Below are 14637 nucleotides of genomic sequence, written 5' to 3' on the forward strand. Positions count from 1 at the left end.
CATTCCTTGGTAAGAGGTTGCAGTGAGGAGGTGAACCACTGCTGCTCAGAAGTGAAGCAGCATGGAGACAGGGAGAGTCTTCAGGGTAGGGAGAAGCCTGGAGTACACGTGTGTTCAGTAGGAAATGAGTGAGGAGGGAGTGTCGTCCTGCAGCATGGCTGGGGACAATGACTCTTACTGGCCAGGTGTGGGGAAGTCGTGCTATTGTGCTTACTCAGCTGCAGTGTGGAAACAATTGTATGTTCCTAGCAGGGCATTACAAGAGCTTGCTCATTCATAATTGCTCTCTTATCTTACTCCTTGGCCACAGCAATTCAAACTATATTGAGCAAAGCACATAAACAGTTTCGTCTACCTGCATTATAATGGTAGGGATTCCTGTTTAATTTTTAGTGAAATGTACTGCTGCTCTGACATTAATAATGTTGACAGACTTTAGTAATGCTGACAGGCTTTATTAATCAGTATTCAAGAAGAGCAATACAATGAGCTTAATTGTGATCATTAAGCACACTATTTAGCAGTTATGCTATGACAGTGCAAATATTGCTTGTGGTTTTGCTGATTCACAGTGAAATTCTCAGTATTTGTTCAAAAGAGGATTAATTTAGTGGAAAATGCAGAAACTGGGTACTTCACTCCCTCTTCCTGCTCTTGCCTTCAAATATAAAGAAAAGCTAGCATCAATTAGTACCAGAGGTTGTTAGATAACAAAAACTGGCCCATCTCTTTGAAAAGTTGCTCATTCTGTTGCTCTATATATCTATCCCCTTTTGTCCAATTTACTGCCAGGCTGGCCCGGGACAGCAGATTCCTGCAGCACACAGGTTTGCCAGTGTTGAGTCAAACACTGCACATGCAGTTGTGCTCCTGCAGCCACACCATGTGCAGCACATTAAGACCAGGGCCATTTGTACAGGTATTTCTGGGTGTTTGCCCAGGGATATCTCCAAAAAAGCAGCCTCCAACCCTCCTTAGCCCCAACCTGCAGAGTCATACACCACTTTGAACCAGCTGCTAGCTGGCCTAGGGAGATTGGATTGCTGCAGCTTGCCTGAGCAGCCAGGTAAGCGTGTCCTAAGCAGAGCCCAACAATGCCTCCTGCATACAAAATCGATCCATATAATTCTCAGTAAAATTACCACCTATGGGAATGTGACTGATTTGTAGTGTACATGCTGGAACAAACCCACAGTTATGCTGTCCTTAGGTTGTTGTTCAATCAATGAGTGCTCTGAGAGCTGTTCTGGTTTCTACAAATTAATTCCTGCCCTGAAAGCACTGCTTACTAGACTTTGTTGACAAGGTTCATGATGGGGTATTTCCCAGAAGATGTGGGGGGTGGGTTTTTTATGATTTTGTTGGGTTTTTTTTTTCTTCCAGACACTAGCAAAACATAGGTGGCTAAATCTGGTAATTGTTCCTCCTGCTCCATATCCTTCTCCTACAGCAAGACACTGATCTCAGCCTCTTGCAGCATCAAAAAGCCCTGTGGCCCTGTTTAAGGTCAGGGCAAAAGAGCTGTTGCCATTTCAAATATATCACTTTTCCAAATTGAATGCTTTATTGCAGCTAATACTTTTTGTGACTACAGGCTATAGATCTGCAGGGGGATTATATACTGGTAAGCTTGTTGATTTGTCCCTCAACATGGCTCTATCCAGGTGTAGTAAAAGCCTCTGCTAGAGAGGTATCCATCTATCCCTTCTTCCTCCGTAACCCTGGCTGCAAAATAATGGCTCTTATAAAGTGCTTTTTGAGACTTTTACCACCAGCAGCTTTTCCAAGCCAAGTCTATGAGAAGGAAAGATACCTCTTAGCTATAAGCTTGCTGATTTTATTGCTGAATGATATTATTGCTTTAAGTGAAACTGTGAGGAGCAAATGGCACAAAAAGGACTTAGACTGTGACCTGGCAGCAGGAGACAATGCTAAGCTAGTCTAGTTTTCACAGTTATTCCCTTTGCTCTTCCTTCCAGGTAAGGGAAATGTTGATTTGTTCTGGGACTGGGACAGTTTGCTAGCTAAGAAGGTGAAGGGTTCAAGCAGTGTTTTCCGATCTGTCACAGTCACTTCCCACAGTCTCACTTTCTCGGCCCTTGCCCATTGCTGTGCTGCTTCTGTTTCCACTTGCCTTTGGTCCAGGAGGTCAGTTTTGTTTCCCAAGACAATAACTGCAACCTACAAACCAAACAAGAGGGTGAGCTTTATACCAAAACTATCCACCAGTCACCATCCTTTTAAACAGTGAGCAAGGAGCAACACAGTTCAGTCTTGTTCTGTAACTTAGCACTGGCACAAGGTAAGTTGCACATAGATTGGGTCTGGGATTTGAATTAGATTTATCTACTTATGGGTTGGAAGCTTGTTTTAATCATAGGATATGCAGGACTCCCCTCCCTCTATGATTGCTTGAAGGGAAATAATAGCCAAGAGATCCAAAGTTAAACAACACTATTCTCCACTTACTTGGCAATTGAGCTGCCCTAGACAAATGATAAGAGCATGACATCTGAGTAGGTCACAGCAGCAGATGCTCAAGAGATGAAAAAATGCACAGCAGCAGAGAAAGCCTGGATCCCACACTGGTGGATTTTGCCCTGTTTGTTTCTTTCCCAAGCCCCATCCCCCAGTATAAAGGCAACCGTGCCAGCAGTCAGGCAGGCTGGGCTATGGGGCCCCTCTCCCAGCTCAGCCCTGCTGGCTGCCCAGCCCCAGGCACCAACAACCACCCGAAGGGCTGAAGGGAGCAGTCTGCTGAGAGGGGCAAATAAGCACCAGCAGCATCTTCGGGGGAGCAGTTTCAAGAGCAGCACAGCTGTATCAACTCAGATCTGCAGTTGTAAGGATCCATGTTGTGACTTGTTTCACTATTGCCCAGACAGTCCAGCGTGGCTCAGCTTGGTAGGTACATGAAGCCTTCCCAGTGCTTCAGCTCTAGGAAGTGCCAAAGGCAGTGCTGGCTACGTGAAGCAACTGCTCCTCCTTGTTTTAAGTTAGTTCAAGGTCATTTTTAGTTCAAGGTCCTTAGTCAAACTCTGTTTTCATCTCTATACTAGTGGTTTGACAAAGATCAAGTGATAAAGTCCTCTCTTGATGATGATTTGTGGGGTTTGGTGTGGCCACACCTGCTTGCTCTTTCCTGTTCATCAGGCTAACTCCAGAATGCCTTATGCTTCTTTCCAGCTAGAGATGTTTGTCCTGTTCCTCTGAGGTCTGAGACTTCCTTTCTTTTCTATAGCAGTCCAGGGTGTTTGGAAAAATGCTGCTTAGGGTTTTTTTTCCCCCTCTCTGAGGGCTTTGAAAGAAGCCATAATCTTCATGTGTATCTACCGCATGCTCCAGCTGAATTTTTGCTATGGCAAAGCTCTGTCAGTATAACAGAACAAAACCTCTATTTAGTATAAAATTTGGCCAGGCTTTAAGGTGTGTGCTGGAGAGCCCCCACAGCCAGCAGAGGCAAGGAACCAGCCATCAGTGCTTTCTGTCATCTGCCACGCAACAGGGGACTGTGCCACTCAACGAGTTGAAGTTCTGCCAGCTCAGAAGCACCATGTGTGTAGATATATCCCTATTCAGTAAAGAATTTATTCTAGTAGAATCTAGACTTTAAGTCACAGAATCATTAATCTGCTGATTTGCCTTAAGGTGGGACTCCTGATCTCACCTTGTACACCTTAAAGCCTATTTTTTATCATAGGAATGAAAACTATTTTATCCATCTTACTGTGGCCACCACTTTTTTAACCATGTTATCCTCAGTCAGAATCACAATTTTGAGCTCTCCAAAAGGATAAACAAATTGGCTGTTTTCTAAAATACCTGCATGCAATGAGAGAGAAGAGTTTTGACAGGTAACACAGATGAGCAGGACACAGATCCTGTTGGGGCTGTGACACCCTCTCTGCATTGCAACATGCTGTATAGTACCAAATCAGGGCCATCGCAAAACACAGTGCCTGGGAAAAATTTCCTGCTTGTCCACCTTTCCTTGCCCTGCAGGGGAGTTATGCTTGACTCTTGTATTCCTGATATACATGACAGTCTGCAGCTCACACCAGCCCTACCACCTAACATACCTCTCCTGTGACTGCACATTCATCTGCCGTCAAACTTGAGCCTGCCTTCTTCTACCACCCTGTGTGCTGTCAGTACAAAACAAGTTACATTTTTGTAAAGTCTCTCCCTACCATTATCCAATTAATTCTTCATGCTTTTTTTTTTTCTTTTAAACAGCATAAAACAGGCATTTGGAAAGCTGTAGGCTAAAGACATTTAACAGGGAAAACTACTCCAGAATATAGATACTGTAGGAAAAGCCATAATGCTAATGCCACATGCAAGTTATATTTGTTTAGCTAAGCTGGAACGCTGTCAGCTGAAAACACTAGCTGCTTTCTAAGGGAAAATAGAGCAGTCATTTCACACAATTGAATTGATTCAATATGGTTGTTAAGATACATTAAAGCTGCTTTGCCAATTGAGTAATGTCTGAGAGACCCATTGTCAATTACACTAGTTTGTAAGCCATCAAGTACATGAATACAAAACAAAGATAATGCCCTTCGTTACATTATTCTATGCACTTGACTTCCCCTGTACAATATCTAAAAAAACATGAGCTGCACTGTGTAGACCATATGTTTTATTAGTCATAAGTGTCCTGGCTGGTGCACTCAGCTGACTGAATTTTAGCTGTAGTAGAGGAAATAAGGAGGGAAAAAAAACATTCTTTTGCACAACCTGCATGGCATGTGAATTAAGCTCCCTGGCATGTAAAGGCCTCCTTTTTGCCGGGTTGCCCAAGGCTGTGGGTACATTCATTTTCCTTTATAAACAATGTTTACAGAAACAAAAGTTGAGCTTTGCAACCTCAACTTCCTATCACTGATACAGCATTTAGCCAAGCATGCATTTACCTCCTTTTTGTCCCTGAAGACATCGATCTCCTTTTTGAGCAGTTCGACTCTTTGGAATGCTTCGAGGCTGGTCACGGCATACACCAGGACGAAGCCGTCGGCCACGGAGAAATAGTGCTTGGGCAATTCCACACCCTCCTGCAGACCCCTGGTGTCATAAAGCCGTAACTGTTCCTTCACGCCTCGGTCTGTCTCCACTGATGCCAAATACACATCTTCCATTGTGGCACCCTCTTCTAAGCCTGTTTGAAAACAAACAGGAATGTCCCACTGCTCTAAGTACAGCCTCAATATAAGAATTCTTTGCAGTGCAGCAGAATTTTGCCCCACAGTAGCTTTCTGTGTGTGTTTTACAGAGTGACTTGACCAGGCCTTGACTTTGCCTGGCATCTCCATGGAGGGCTGCATTCTTAGATGACTGCACTAGCTATTTCCAATAGTGACACTGTAAATATATTAATACATAAGCACATGATTATGCCTGTAAAAATAATCTATGCAACATGCACATTCAGAATAGGATAAGATATATGCTCTCCTCCCAAGTTTTCCAAACTCCAACCACCCAGTTGTACCAGTTCTGTGCCAAACATGCCGCAAAACGAGCCTGCCCAAACATACCCTTTTGGAACAACAGCCAGGGAACACCAGATAGTCAGGTACTAAATCTTAAGCCTACTTCTTTGCCTCATAATGAGCTGGATCATACTGCAAAAGCAGGAGCCAAATTCTGGAAATGAATGTGTGTTAGTGGTATAACTAACCAATACGTGAAATTAAGCCAGAAAGGGAAGGGGATGTTTGCAGGCAAAGTTGCATACGATATTTACTCAAATACACAGTGAGCTTTTTCCATCCCGTAGGGATTTTAAAATTACTCAGATTTGTTAATAGAAACAAGTTCATTTACTGCAAGGCAAGAGCATGTACAAGGTAACAAGGTTTCATATATATATCACCTGTTCCACCCTGACTATCAGCATACTGGCCCTCTTTCCCTCCTCCTCTCCACACAGTAAATGTGAGGTAATTCAAGGCAGCTTGCTTTGAACTAATTAATTTTTTCTTTTCCTAAGCCAAACCTGAAAACACATCAATCACCTTAGCTTTCTGTTCCTCCTGGATGCAGGTGCATAAGGGTACAGGTCGAAACAATCTATGTATAATGTATCTGGGCCACTTTCAGAGTTGGTTTTAAGTATTCATACAAGCCCTCTACAACCCACATTTTTGCCTCCACTGCACTCCTATATACAATTGTTTGCTGCTGCATGACTACAATAATGAGTCCTGCTTTATTCTCTTTGTCTGCCAAAAAGGGACCATTTTAGTGTATTGTTTAAGACAACACAAGGGATTATCTGGCCTCTGAAAATAAGGATTTTGCTATATTCAATGACACTATTCAAAACACTTCACATTGACAAACAAGCTAAAGCATTCCACCCACGCTGATGGTTTCCCGTGATGTATGCAGCATTCCTGTGCAGGAAAGTGGCACAAGCTGTTCTTTTTGCCCCTCTCTGTGCAGTCTTCATAGATCAAACTCTCATTAGGTTTCCAAAGATTTAATTTATGTTGCCTCCAAATATAGCCACACTAATGTGTGGGAGCAAAACTAAGGACAAAGCAAAGGTTAATGAAAAGAGGAAGAACAAATGCATCCTGTGTGATTGTAGAATGTGTTAAAGGGTCACTTTTAAAGACTGAAGTAGGAACAAAGCCCTTTCTGGATATAGCAGTGTTGTTTAGACACAGCACTATATTCTTGCTCTGCCTTGCTGCATTGTACAGACAGGTCAAGGAAATATCTAGCATCGGTAAACACAGCTTTGGCAAGAAGGAGCCATAAGTATCTAAGTTTTCTTTTTAAAAGCAACAAATTGTACAGTTTTTCATCCTCTAAATGCTACACTGTAATCCAACAACCTCTAATATATCCTTGTTATCCTGTGACAATCTCTTCCTAATGGCATTAAAAGCAGCAGTGAAAAGTATGTCTTTTAACATCCTATTTTAAAATGAAGCAAAAAAATTAAGACCCAGGACTTAATTTAGCAGAATAGAGCAGCAAATATTGATGTGAAATGGGGGGGGCACTTAGGAGGGAGTTAAAATTTATGCACAAGTATCAGATTCCAGAGATGAAATTTCACCTACAAGCACTGGGGGAGGGAGTATATACAAGTAGTTTCCTAAGCAAACATAGATAATTTTTAGAAATACCTGTGTCACCTTATTCTAGGCCCTGCTCCTAAAGCCCAGACCATGTACCAGCCACATCTTGCTGACAATGATGTTTACACTTCTTGTTAGTAGCATCCCATTCAAACACTTCCTAGGTCTGCATTCAAAATGGGTCGGGAAGTTGTTGTAAGAAAAGCAACACTAGTCAGTGTCCTAGAAAGGTGCTGGCACCATCCCATCCTCCCTGCCACAAAGATCCCGATTCTCTTTCCTGTCACTGGCATCCTCAGGCATCTTTCCTCCACCTCTACCTGGGTGGGCAAGGGCAGCTTGTGCTGGAAAGTTACTGTCCTGCAGACTGCTGCCAGCTTGACTGGTTTTTCTGTGGAGCAGAGCACTACAGTGGGCCAGCTTTCAGGTTCAGAAGTTGAAGGGGTGAAGGGGAACTAAGAACATAGTGCACAATGTCACGCTTCCTTTTAAAACTAAAGATATAAAAAATTGGGAGTGGGAAAAGAGGAATAGACAGAAGTGATGCCACTCTCTAGTACCTACTTAGCCGGTGTAAATCTTAGGAGAGGCAGAAAGGTTTTTATTTTTTACCGACTGCTGCCACAGAGGAACTGCAACGGGAAGCCTTGGTCATAAATTGGGTGTTGTTCCAACCCCTTGTGGCTTCCCAATGAGGAAAAGAAAAAGCTCAATATACTAATGAATACTGCACATTCAGGGTAGGCTCAGCAGATACACTGCAAATACCTAAGTAAATCAAAATTTCAAGAAGGATGGAATTTCAGAAGATCCCAGCTGGATCTTGAAAATTAATGCAGTATAAATTTCATGTCTTCTTGGGTACTTTTGAAGATCTCTTTTGTAATCTCCTTCTCTTTTTCCAGAGGAATTCAGCAAAGAGCTCCTGAAACCTGCTATTCCTTATGTTTCTAAGCTGCAGAATAACAGGCTTTTCTTATTTAGATTTCAAAAGACTGTGTATCAGAGGATCCCTGACTTTGGAAAAAGCTGGACAAACCTCAAGAGGAGCTGATCTGTTTAGATTTAGCTGCTAGGGAAGTACTAGTCCCACCAACAAATAGCTAGGTTGTGAGACTCAGTTACACACATTCAGTTCCATTTTCATCTATTTCTAAAATGCAAAGCTAACTGCAACTCTATCACCAGGTAGCTTTAATTTAAAAAATGAAGATGGAAAAAGGTCTCTGCCCATGGCAAGAGGCTTGGAAGGAGATGATCTTTAAGGTCCCTTCCAACACAAACCATTCTATGATTCTATGAATGCATAATTAGGTTAATTGGCCTCCACATCCAAAGTGAACAAGCCAAAACCCCAAATCCCTCCAGCTGGAACAAGTGAGGCAATTTCTCTCATTATGGCTTCTACCACAGTAATATATGGTGTTTTCATTCCTAGCTAGTAAGAGGATCTGAAGTAACTGCTTATGAATAACGTGACCATACCAGCTATTTACACAGCCAGGAGGCAGAGTTAAGTTTTCTACAAGGGAGAGTCCTCATCTTCTGCTTTTGAACTGATAAGCTTTAGTATAGGCTGAGAGGCCAGAAATATTTTAAAGGCAGAAGAAAGATTCCTTTCTGCACCATCACTGAACAGGAACACTGTTTAAGGAAAAGTACTCCTTTATGTTTTTTACAGACGTGTCCTGTGCCAAAGCTCAGCTGCTAGCCAGGTCAAGAGAGGTCAGGCCAAGCAGTGCCAGGTACCACAGGTACTTAGTGGGACAATCTCCTCCTGCCAGGCTAGGACCCTTTTCATAACTCAGGAGAGAAGACTGGCTCCTCTTTCTTCAGGACAGCAAGGTGGAGGATTTGGATGAACACAACATTTAAGTCACAAAACGAGAGATCATCCCAGGTACCAGGCAATCACCAAATCAGAGACTAGTTAAGGCTGAAAAACATTTCCAAGATCATCAAGTCAAACTGCTCAATCAGCACTGCCAAGCCCACCACTCAACCACATCCCCAAGTGCCATATCTACGCAGTTTTTGAAAACTTCCAGGAATGGTGATTCCACCACTTCCATGGGCAGCCTGCTCCAATGTCTGAACACCCTTTCCCTAATTTTTCCTAATATCCTATCTAAACCTGCCCTGGCACAACTTGAGGTCATTTCCTCTTGTCCTGATGTTTGTTACTTGGGAGAAGAGACTGACCCCCATCTGGCTACACCCCCCTGTCAGATATCTGCAGAGAGTGATAAGGTCCCCCTTTGGAGCCTCCTTTTCTCTGGGCTGAACAAACCCAGCTCTTTCAGCTGCTCCTCATCACAGCAGTGCACCAGACCCTTCCCTTCACCAACTTTATTGACATTCTCTGGACCCACTCCAGCCCCACAATGTCTTTCTTGTAGAGAGGAGCCCAAAACTGAACAGAGAATTCAAGGTGCTGCCTCATCAGTGGTGAGCACAGGGGGATGTTCACTGCCCTGGCCCTGCTGGTCACACCATTTCTGATACAGGCCAGGCTGCCATCAGCCTTCTTGACCAGCTGGCACACTGCTGTACCTGCATATGTACCACAGACAGAGGTGCAATCCTTAGCAACTATTTGCCCTGACCCATGGTGATATAGTCCCTACATGACTCAATGTTAAATCTGCACCCATTTCAAACATTTCCTTTTGTTTTGTTTTTTTCTAATTCCTTGTATTAGTTTGGCAAGAGTGTCTGCCTTGCAATAGCTACATTATTTCACGTGGCTCTGAGAGCATCTCTCATCTATTTGTCCTCTCCTTTCCAATCTTGGGACACAAGGCAAACTCCTTTGCAGTTTAAAGCCTAGAACAAAATCCAATACCAGACATCATTTATCACATGCTACACAGACACAGATAGTCCCTTTTTGGGGTATTCCTCCTTCCTGGGTACTTTTTCCTCTTTGACATCAAGCAATCTTAGTGCCTTTGCAAGAGTGTAGCTGCTGACCATGTAACAGTGGCACTTAGGGACTTTATCCATGACAAACCAGGGAGACCTGAAGGTGCATGTTTTTCTAGGAAAAGAAACAGTGCAACTGGGTTTACAGCATCATCACCAAGCACACAGCCAGGAGCACAGGCTCAAAGCCAAGGGCTTTACATAGCAGCATGAAACCTCCAAGGACTCTAATCATTTCCCTGACACCAGCTGTGCCACCACTCCTTTTTACAGGAAACAGGAGACACGTGAGCACTGACAGACTCACGGCTGATTTACAACCAGGAGGAGACCCTCATGACAGTGGCTGCGACACCTCAGAGAACGGCAGCAGACCTTGTGCTCTGAGCCTCCAACCAAGTTCTAGTGTGCCTCTTGTCACTGAGAGGAGGATGTGCCTGCCATCAGAACGGAAAGACTCTCTGTGTTGGCTCGGCCATCCTCCCCACCTTGGAGCTGCTCCTGACGTCAGTCAGGAAGCACAGGTTTTGAAACAGCTTGTGTCCATGTTGCCATGCCTGGTGAGCTGCCTTGCTGGTTGGCTCTGAACAGACAGGCTTTCAGCAAACACACTACTCCCTTCTTGCCTCCGGCCAAAAAGGCCAACAGCCAAGATGTACATGTCTGCTTTCTGGAGACATTCCTAAAGTTTCTCACAAACTTCAGGAAGCAAGGATCAGGAACCTGTAATCATGTTTCAGGTGTGGAAGGGCCATCCCTGCAATGGTAGCACTATTGTGCAGTTTAAAGCAGCTCAGCTAAGGAGCAGTCAAAGGCTTGCCATTCCTCAAACTCTGTCCTTGTGTAGTGAGATCCTCACAATGGCATTCAGAAGTTAAATCAATACAGAGTAGAACAGCAGCTGAAGGTCTTCTGAGAACCACTTCCACCCATACTCCAGGCAACCCCTGCCACAACTGCCTATGTGCTGAGGAAGGGGCAGGGAGGATGGTGACCACTCAGCAGGACTGCCAAAAGCACCAGCTTATTGGTCTGTGCCCTCAAATGTGCCTGGTGGCCTGTGTGGGGGATATCAAAATTCCTGGGCCATGGCCACTCTTCTCTTGGGGGTGCAGCAGCTCCGTAATGACCCTTTCCATATCTTGATCTTGTCTCTACTACTTGCCCTGTTTCTCTGAATGTCTTAGGAATATGATTTGACAAAATCACAGAAAACAGGAAACTACCTTTTCCCCTTGCACTCCCCCTCTGCTATCAGCTGTTCCTTCCCTTACTAGTAACTCCAAAAAATAAGAGCAGAGCTGCAGGCAAGGAAAAATGATCTTTTTAAGTGCAGGGGGGGCGGGGGGGGGGGGAGGTCTACGTTGCTCAATGGCCAAGTTGCAGCAGGACATTTGGGAGTGACAGAGGGACACCCACGGCTAAACCTCAGGCACGAGGCCTCCCTCAGGTTATGTCAGCCAGTGTTCATGACGTTGTATAATCATGTACATGGCTGGCTCCATAAATAGCTCTTCTGATCAGCAACACCCAAATATCCTTCCTGCCAGGGTTGCTAATAGGAGGCAGGAATTAATGCAAGGCAATACGATTTAAGTAACGTGGCCTTGCTCATGCTGCTCGGGTGTCTCTGACAGTCACCCAGCCTGGCACAGGGGAGAGGCAGGTCGGTAGCAAAGTGAAAAATCTTCAGCCTGCACAGCTTTGCAACCTTCACGTTGAAAGCTACACAGGGCTACGTGCCTTGTGCTCAGTAGGATGCTGGAAACAGATGTTGCTGCAACATTAGAGGAAATCCTCCTTTTAAACACGGGTATTAGCACACAGTTCTGCATCAGGCTTTGCCAGCAAATTCCTCCCATCCACACATTTTAAAGGTGCAATGCTGCAAAGCACCATGCTAGAAATCCTTCTGTTTATTTAAAAACTTATCCCAGCGTCTAATTTACTGGCTCAAGAAAAAAATGCCAAGTGACTAAACATCTTCTGTCAAAGCCCTGGTGCCACCCCTCGTTTCTAGGTGAGGCAGGAACAATTTGTCAGCCTGATGATCATTGCCCTTCCTTTCAAAGCCAAATGTGGAAACAGAGGGAAACGTGCAGGCTCTGCCTTTGTTCCCTTTTTGTGCACAGCAAATATCAGGCATCCCCTGTTCCTCTGTCAAGTCTGTTTTCCTCGTGGGGATTTCTTAAAGAGCAAAGACACTTGGCCTTAGAAATTCAGCATAGAATGCGGAACCTAAAGCTGAGCAGTTTTTCTTTCCAGAGCTTTGATTAAATGTTAGCCAAAACCAAGCAAAATAAAGCTTTAAGAAGATGAAACAAAAGTCTAAACAGTGTCTACCCTCATCATGTGACAGCTATTTATTTTCCAGGCGTCTACAGCATCTTTCAGGGAACAAGATATTTCTTTTGTAAATACGCAGCAGGCACATCACCTACTTTCAGTCTTTGTTTCTTTTTAAACATTCTTGTGTTTTATTACTGGGAACATCATGGAACAGGTTCTTCTCCAAGACTTTTAAAAATCCATAAGCAAGGAACTATGAATTTTAAGAACAGCCCAGAGATGCCACAAAATCATATTAATTTCCTCCTTCACCTCAGCGCAGTTCGCAGTCCTCCATTACTGGTGTTCTGGGGCCCACACTGAACAAGATGCTAGAAAAGGAAACAACCTCCCCCCAGAAGTAAAAATGTCTCACCGACAGTATGCTTTCCATAGAGAAGCTGCTCCAAAATCGCAGTCTTTCCCACTGAGGCCATTCCACAAACCACCACCTTGTAGCCCTTTCCCATGCTTCCCGAGGGCCGGTTCCACGGCGGAGCCCTGTGCAGACAGGGGAGGCTGTGAGCCCAGCACAGGGATGGGCACGGGCGGGAGCCGAGCCCACAGAAGGCGCAAGGCGAAGCAGCGGGGGCACAGCTCCCTCCCACTGCTTGCCAGCGACTGATATTTTTAGGACTAGAGTTTCCTCCCACACCATTTTTTCAGGTTTTAGGCTGCTGCCAGTGGTGCTGGTGCTTGCCTCGACACTTGTCCTGTCAGGTTTGGGGAGACTGGGAGCGCTGGAGCATGCACACCCCTGGGGCAGGGGCCGTGTGTGTTGGCGTGTGTGTGCACGGCGTTATCGGGCTTCCTGGGTTTGCACTGGGTTTGATGGTCTCTCATGGTACCAGGATGGACCAGAAGCTACAAAGCAGGAGCGTTAAAGGCAGAAGCACAGGAAAGCAAATGCAGAAAGCAGGTTTTTTGGTCTGCTTTAAAACAGTTTGATGGATGTGTGTTGGTTCTAGCAGGAGGCATCCAGCAGCTAGGGGCACTTCCAGTGAGCACTTCCATGGGCATGCCAGTGAGCCATGCAGGGAAGCAGGCCCTGACTCAGTTTGCTGTTTGGAGCCATTTCCCACAAAGAGGGCTGAAGAGTACCTTTTCTGGACCAGGAGAGGCTGGCGTTGTCCTGCTTCAATTCCCGTTCAACCAGGTAATGCTTCACAAACCAGGGTGCTCTGAAAAGCATACACTGAAGAACAGAAAGGTCATCCTGCAGCCGCAGGCAGGGAGGCAGAAAGGACTTGCAGGCTGGGAAAGCCTAACTCATAGAATCATAGAATGGCTTGGGTTGGGAGGAAGTTAAAGATCCTCTCCTTCCAGTCCCCTGCCATGGGTAGGGATGCCACCAATGAGACCAGATCGCTCAATGCTCCATCCAACCTGTGCTGTGCCACATGCAGGAGGGAGCGGGGCAAGGATAGGAGTAGGTCAGCGAGTAAAGCCAGGGACTGCAGAACCAGGGAGTCCATGGTGCCCTCTCCATACCCTCCACTGAAAATGCTTTAGGATTGGTTTTAGGGTTAGTTGTGTTTTGGTTTTTTTTTTTTTTTCCTTAGCATTAATTATTTAGAATAGAATAGAATCATTAGGTTGGAAGAGACCTTTTACACCATCCAGTCCAAACATCAACCCAGACCACATCATCCAGCATTAGATCCAGATGCCTCTAAAACCCCTCCAGGGATGGTGACTCCACAACCTCCCTGGACAACCTATTCCAATGTCTCACTGTCCTAACAGTGTTAGATCTTCTCCTAATACCTAATCTGAGTCTCCCCTGTCTCAGCTGAAGGCCGCTGGTCCTCTCACTGCAGTCACAGTGAAGAGACCGGCCCCCAGTCCACTACACTCTCCTTCCAGGGAGCTGCAGAGAGGGATGACGCTCCCCCCGAGCCTCCTCTTCTCGAAACTAAACAAACCCAGCTCTCTCTCTTACGATTTTTAAAATAGTTACTATTCTAGAGATATTTTTAAGGCTGCTTTTCAGGGTTTTAAGCAAAGTCCCCCCCCCGTCCCTGCCCCGGGGGCTGGGCAGAGGGGGTGTCTCGGGGGACGCCGCATCTGGCCAAGCCCCGGCCCCGCGCGCGGCCCCGGGCGGGCCGTGCCCCGGTGCCCCGGCCCCGCGCGCGCCCCCGGCCCCGCGCGCGCCCCCGCCGCCAGCGCGCACCTGCACGGTCCCGGCCTGCCCCGGAGCGCGCGGCCCCGCCCCCGCCGCCCATTGGCGGGCGCGGGGGGCCGGGCCGGGCCGGGCCGGGCGGGACGCGCGGCGCGCACCCCCTCA

General features: G+C 45.8%; 1 protein-coding gene across 4 annotated transcripts; it reads right to left on the minus strand.

Annotated features, from left to right (window-relative positions):
* Positions 1–434: 434 nt before the first annotated feature.
* Positions 435–14615, minus strand: NKIRAS1 (NFKB inhibitor interacting Ras like 1). Of its 4 annotated transcripts, none has more exons than XM_021538103.4 (5): positions 14524–14579; positions 13452–13545; positions 12727–12851; positions 4920–5161; positions 435–2181 (listed from the first exon to the last, which is right to left on the minus strand). In XM_021538103.4, the coding sequence occupies exons 3-5, from the start codon at positions 12818–12820 to the stop codon at positions 1942–1944; spliced, it is 576 nt and encodes a 191-aa protein (XP_021393778.1). In that variant the 5' UTR covers positions 12821–12851; positions 13452–13545; positions 14524–14579; the 3' UTR covers positions 435–1941. The 4 variants fall into 4 exon arrangements, with proteins under 4 accessions (XP_021393778.1, XP_085429325.1, XP_085429326.1 ...); XM_085573201.1 differs by lacking the exon at positions 435–2181 and adding an exon at positions 3044–3369 and having other exon boundaries at positions 14524–14569; XM_085573199.1 differs by lacking the exon at positions 12727–12851 and having other exon boundaries at positions 14524–14615.
* Positions 14616–14637: the final 22 nt, after the last annotated feature.

This window comes from Lonchura striata, chromosome 2 (genome assembly GCF_050655825.1).
Source record: "Lonchura striata isolate lonStrDom1 chromosome 2, ASM5065582v1, whole genome shotgun sequence".
Classification (NCBI taxonomy): Eukaryota; Metazoa; Chordata; class Aves; order Passeriformes; family Estrildidae; genus Lonchura; species Lonchura striata.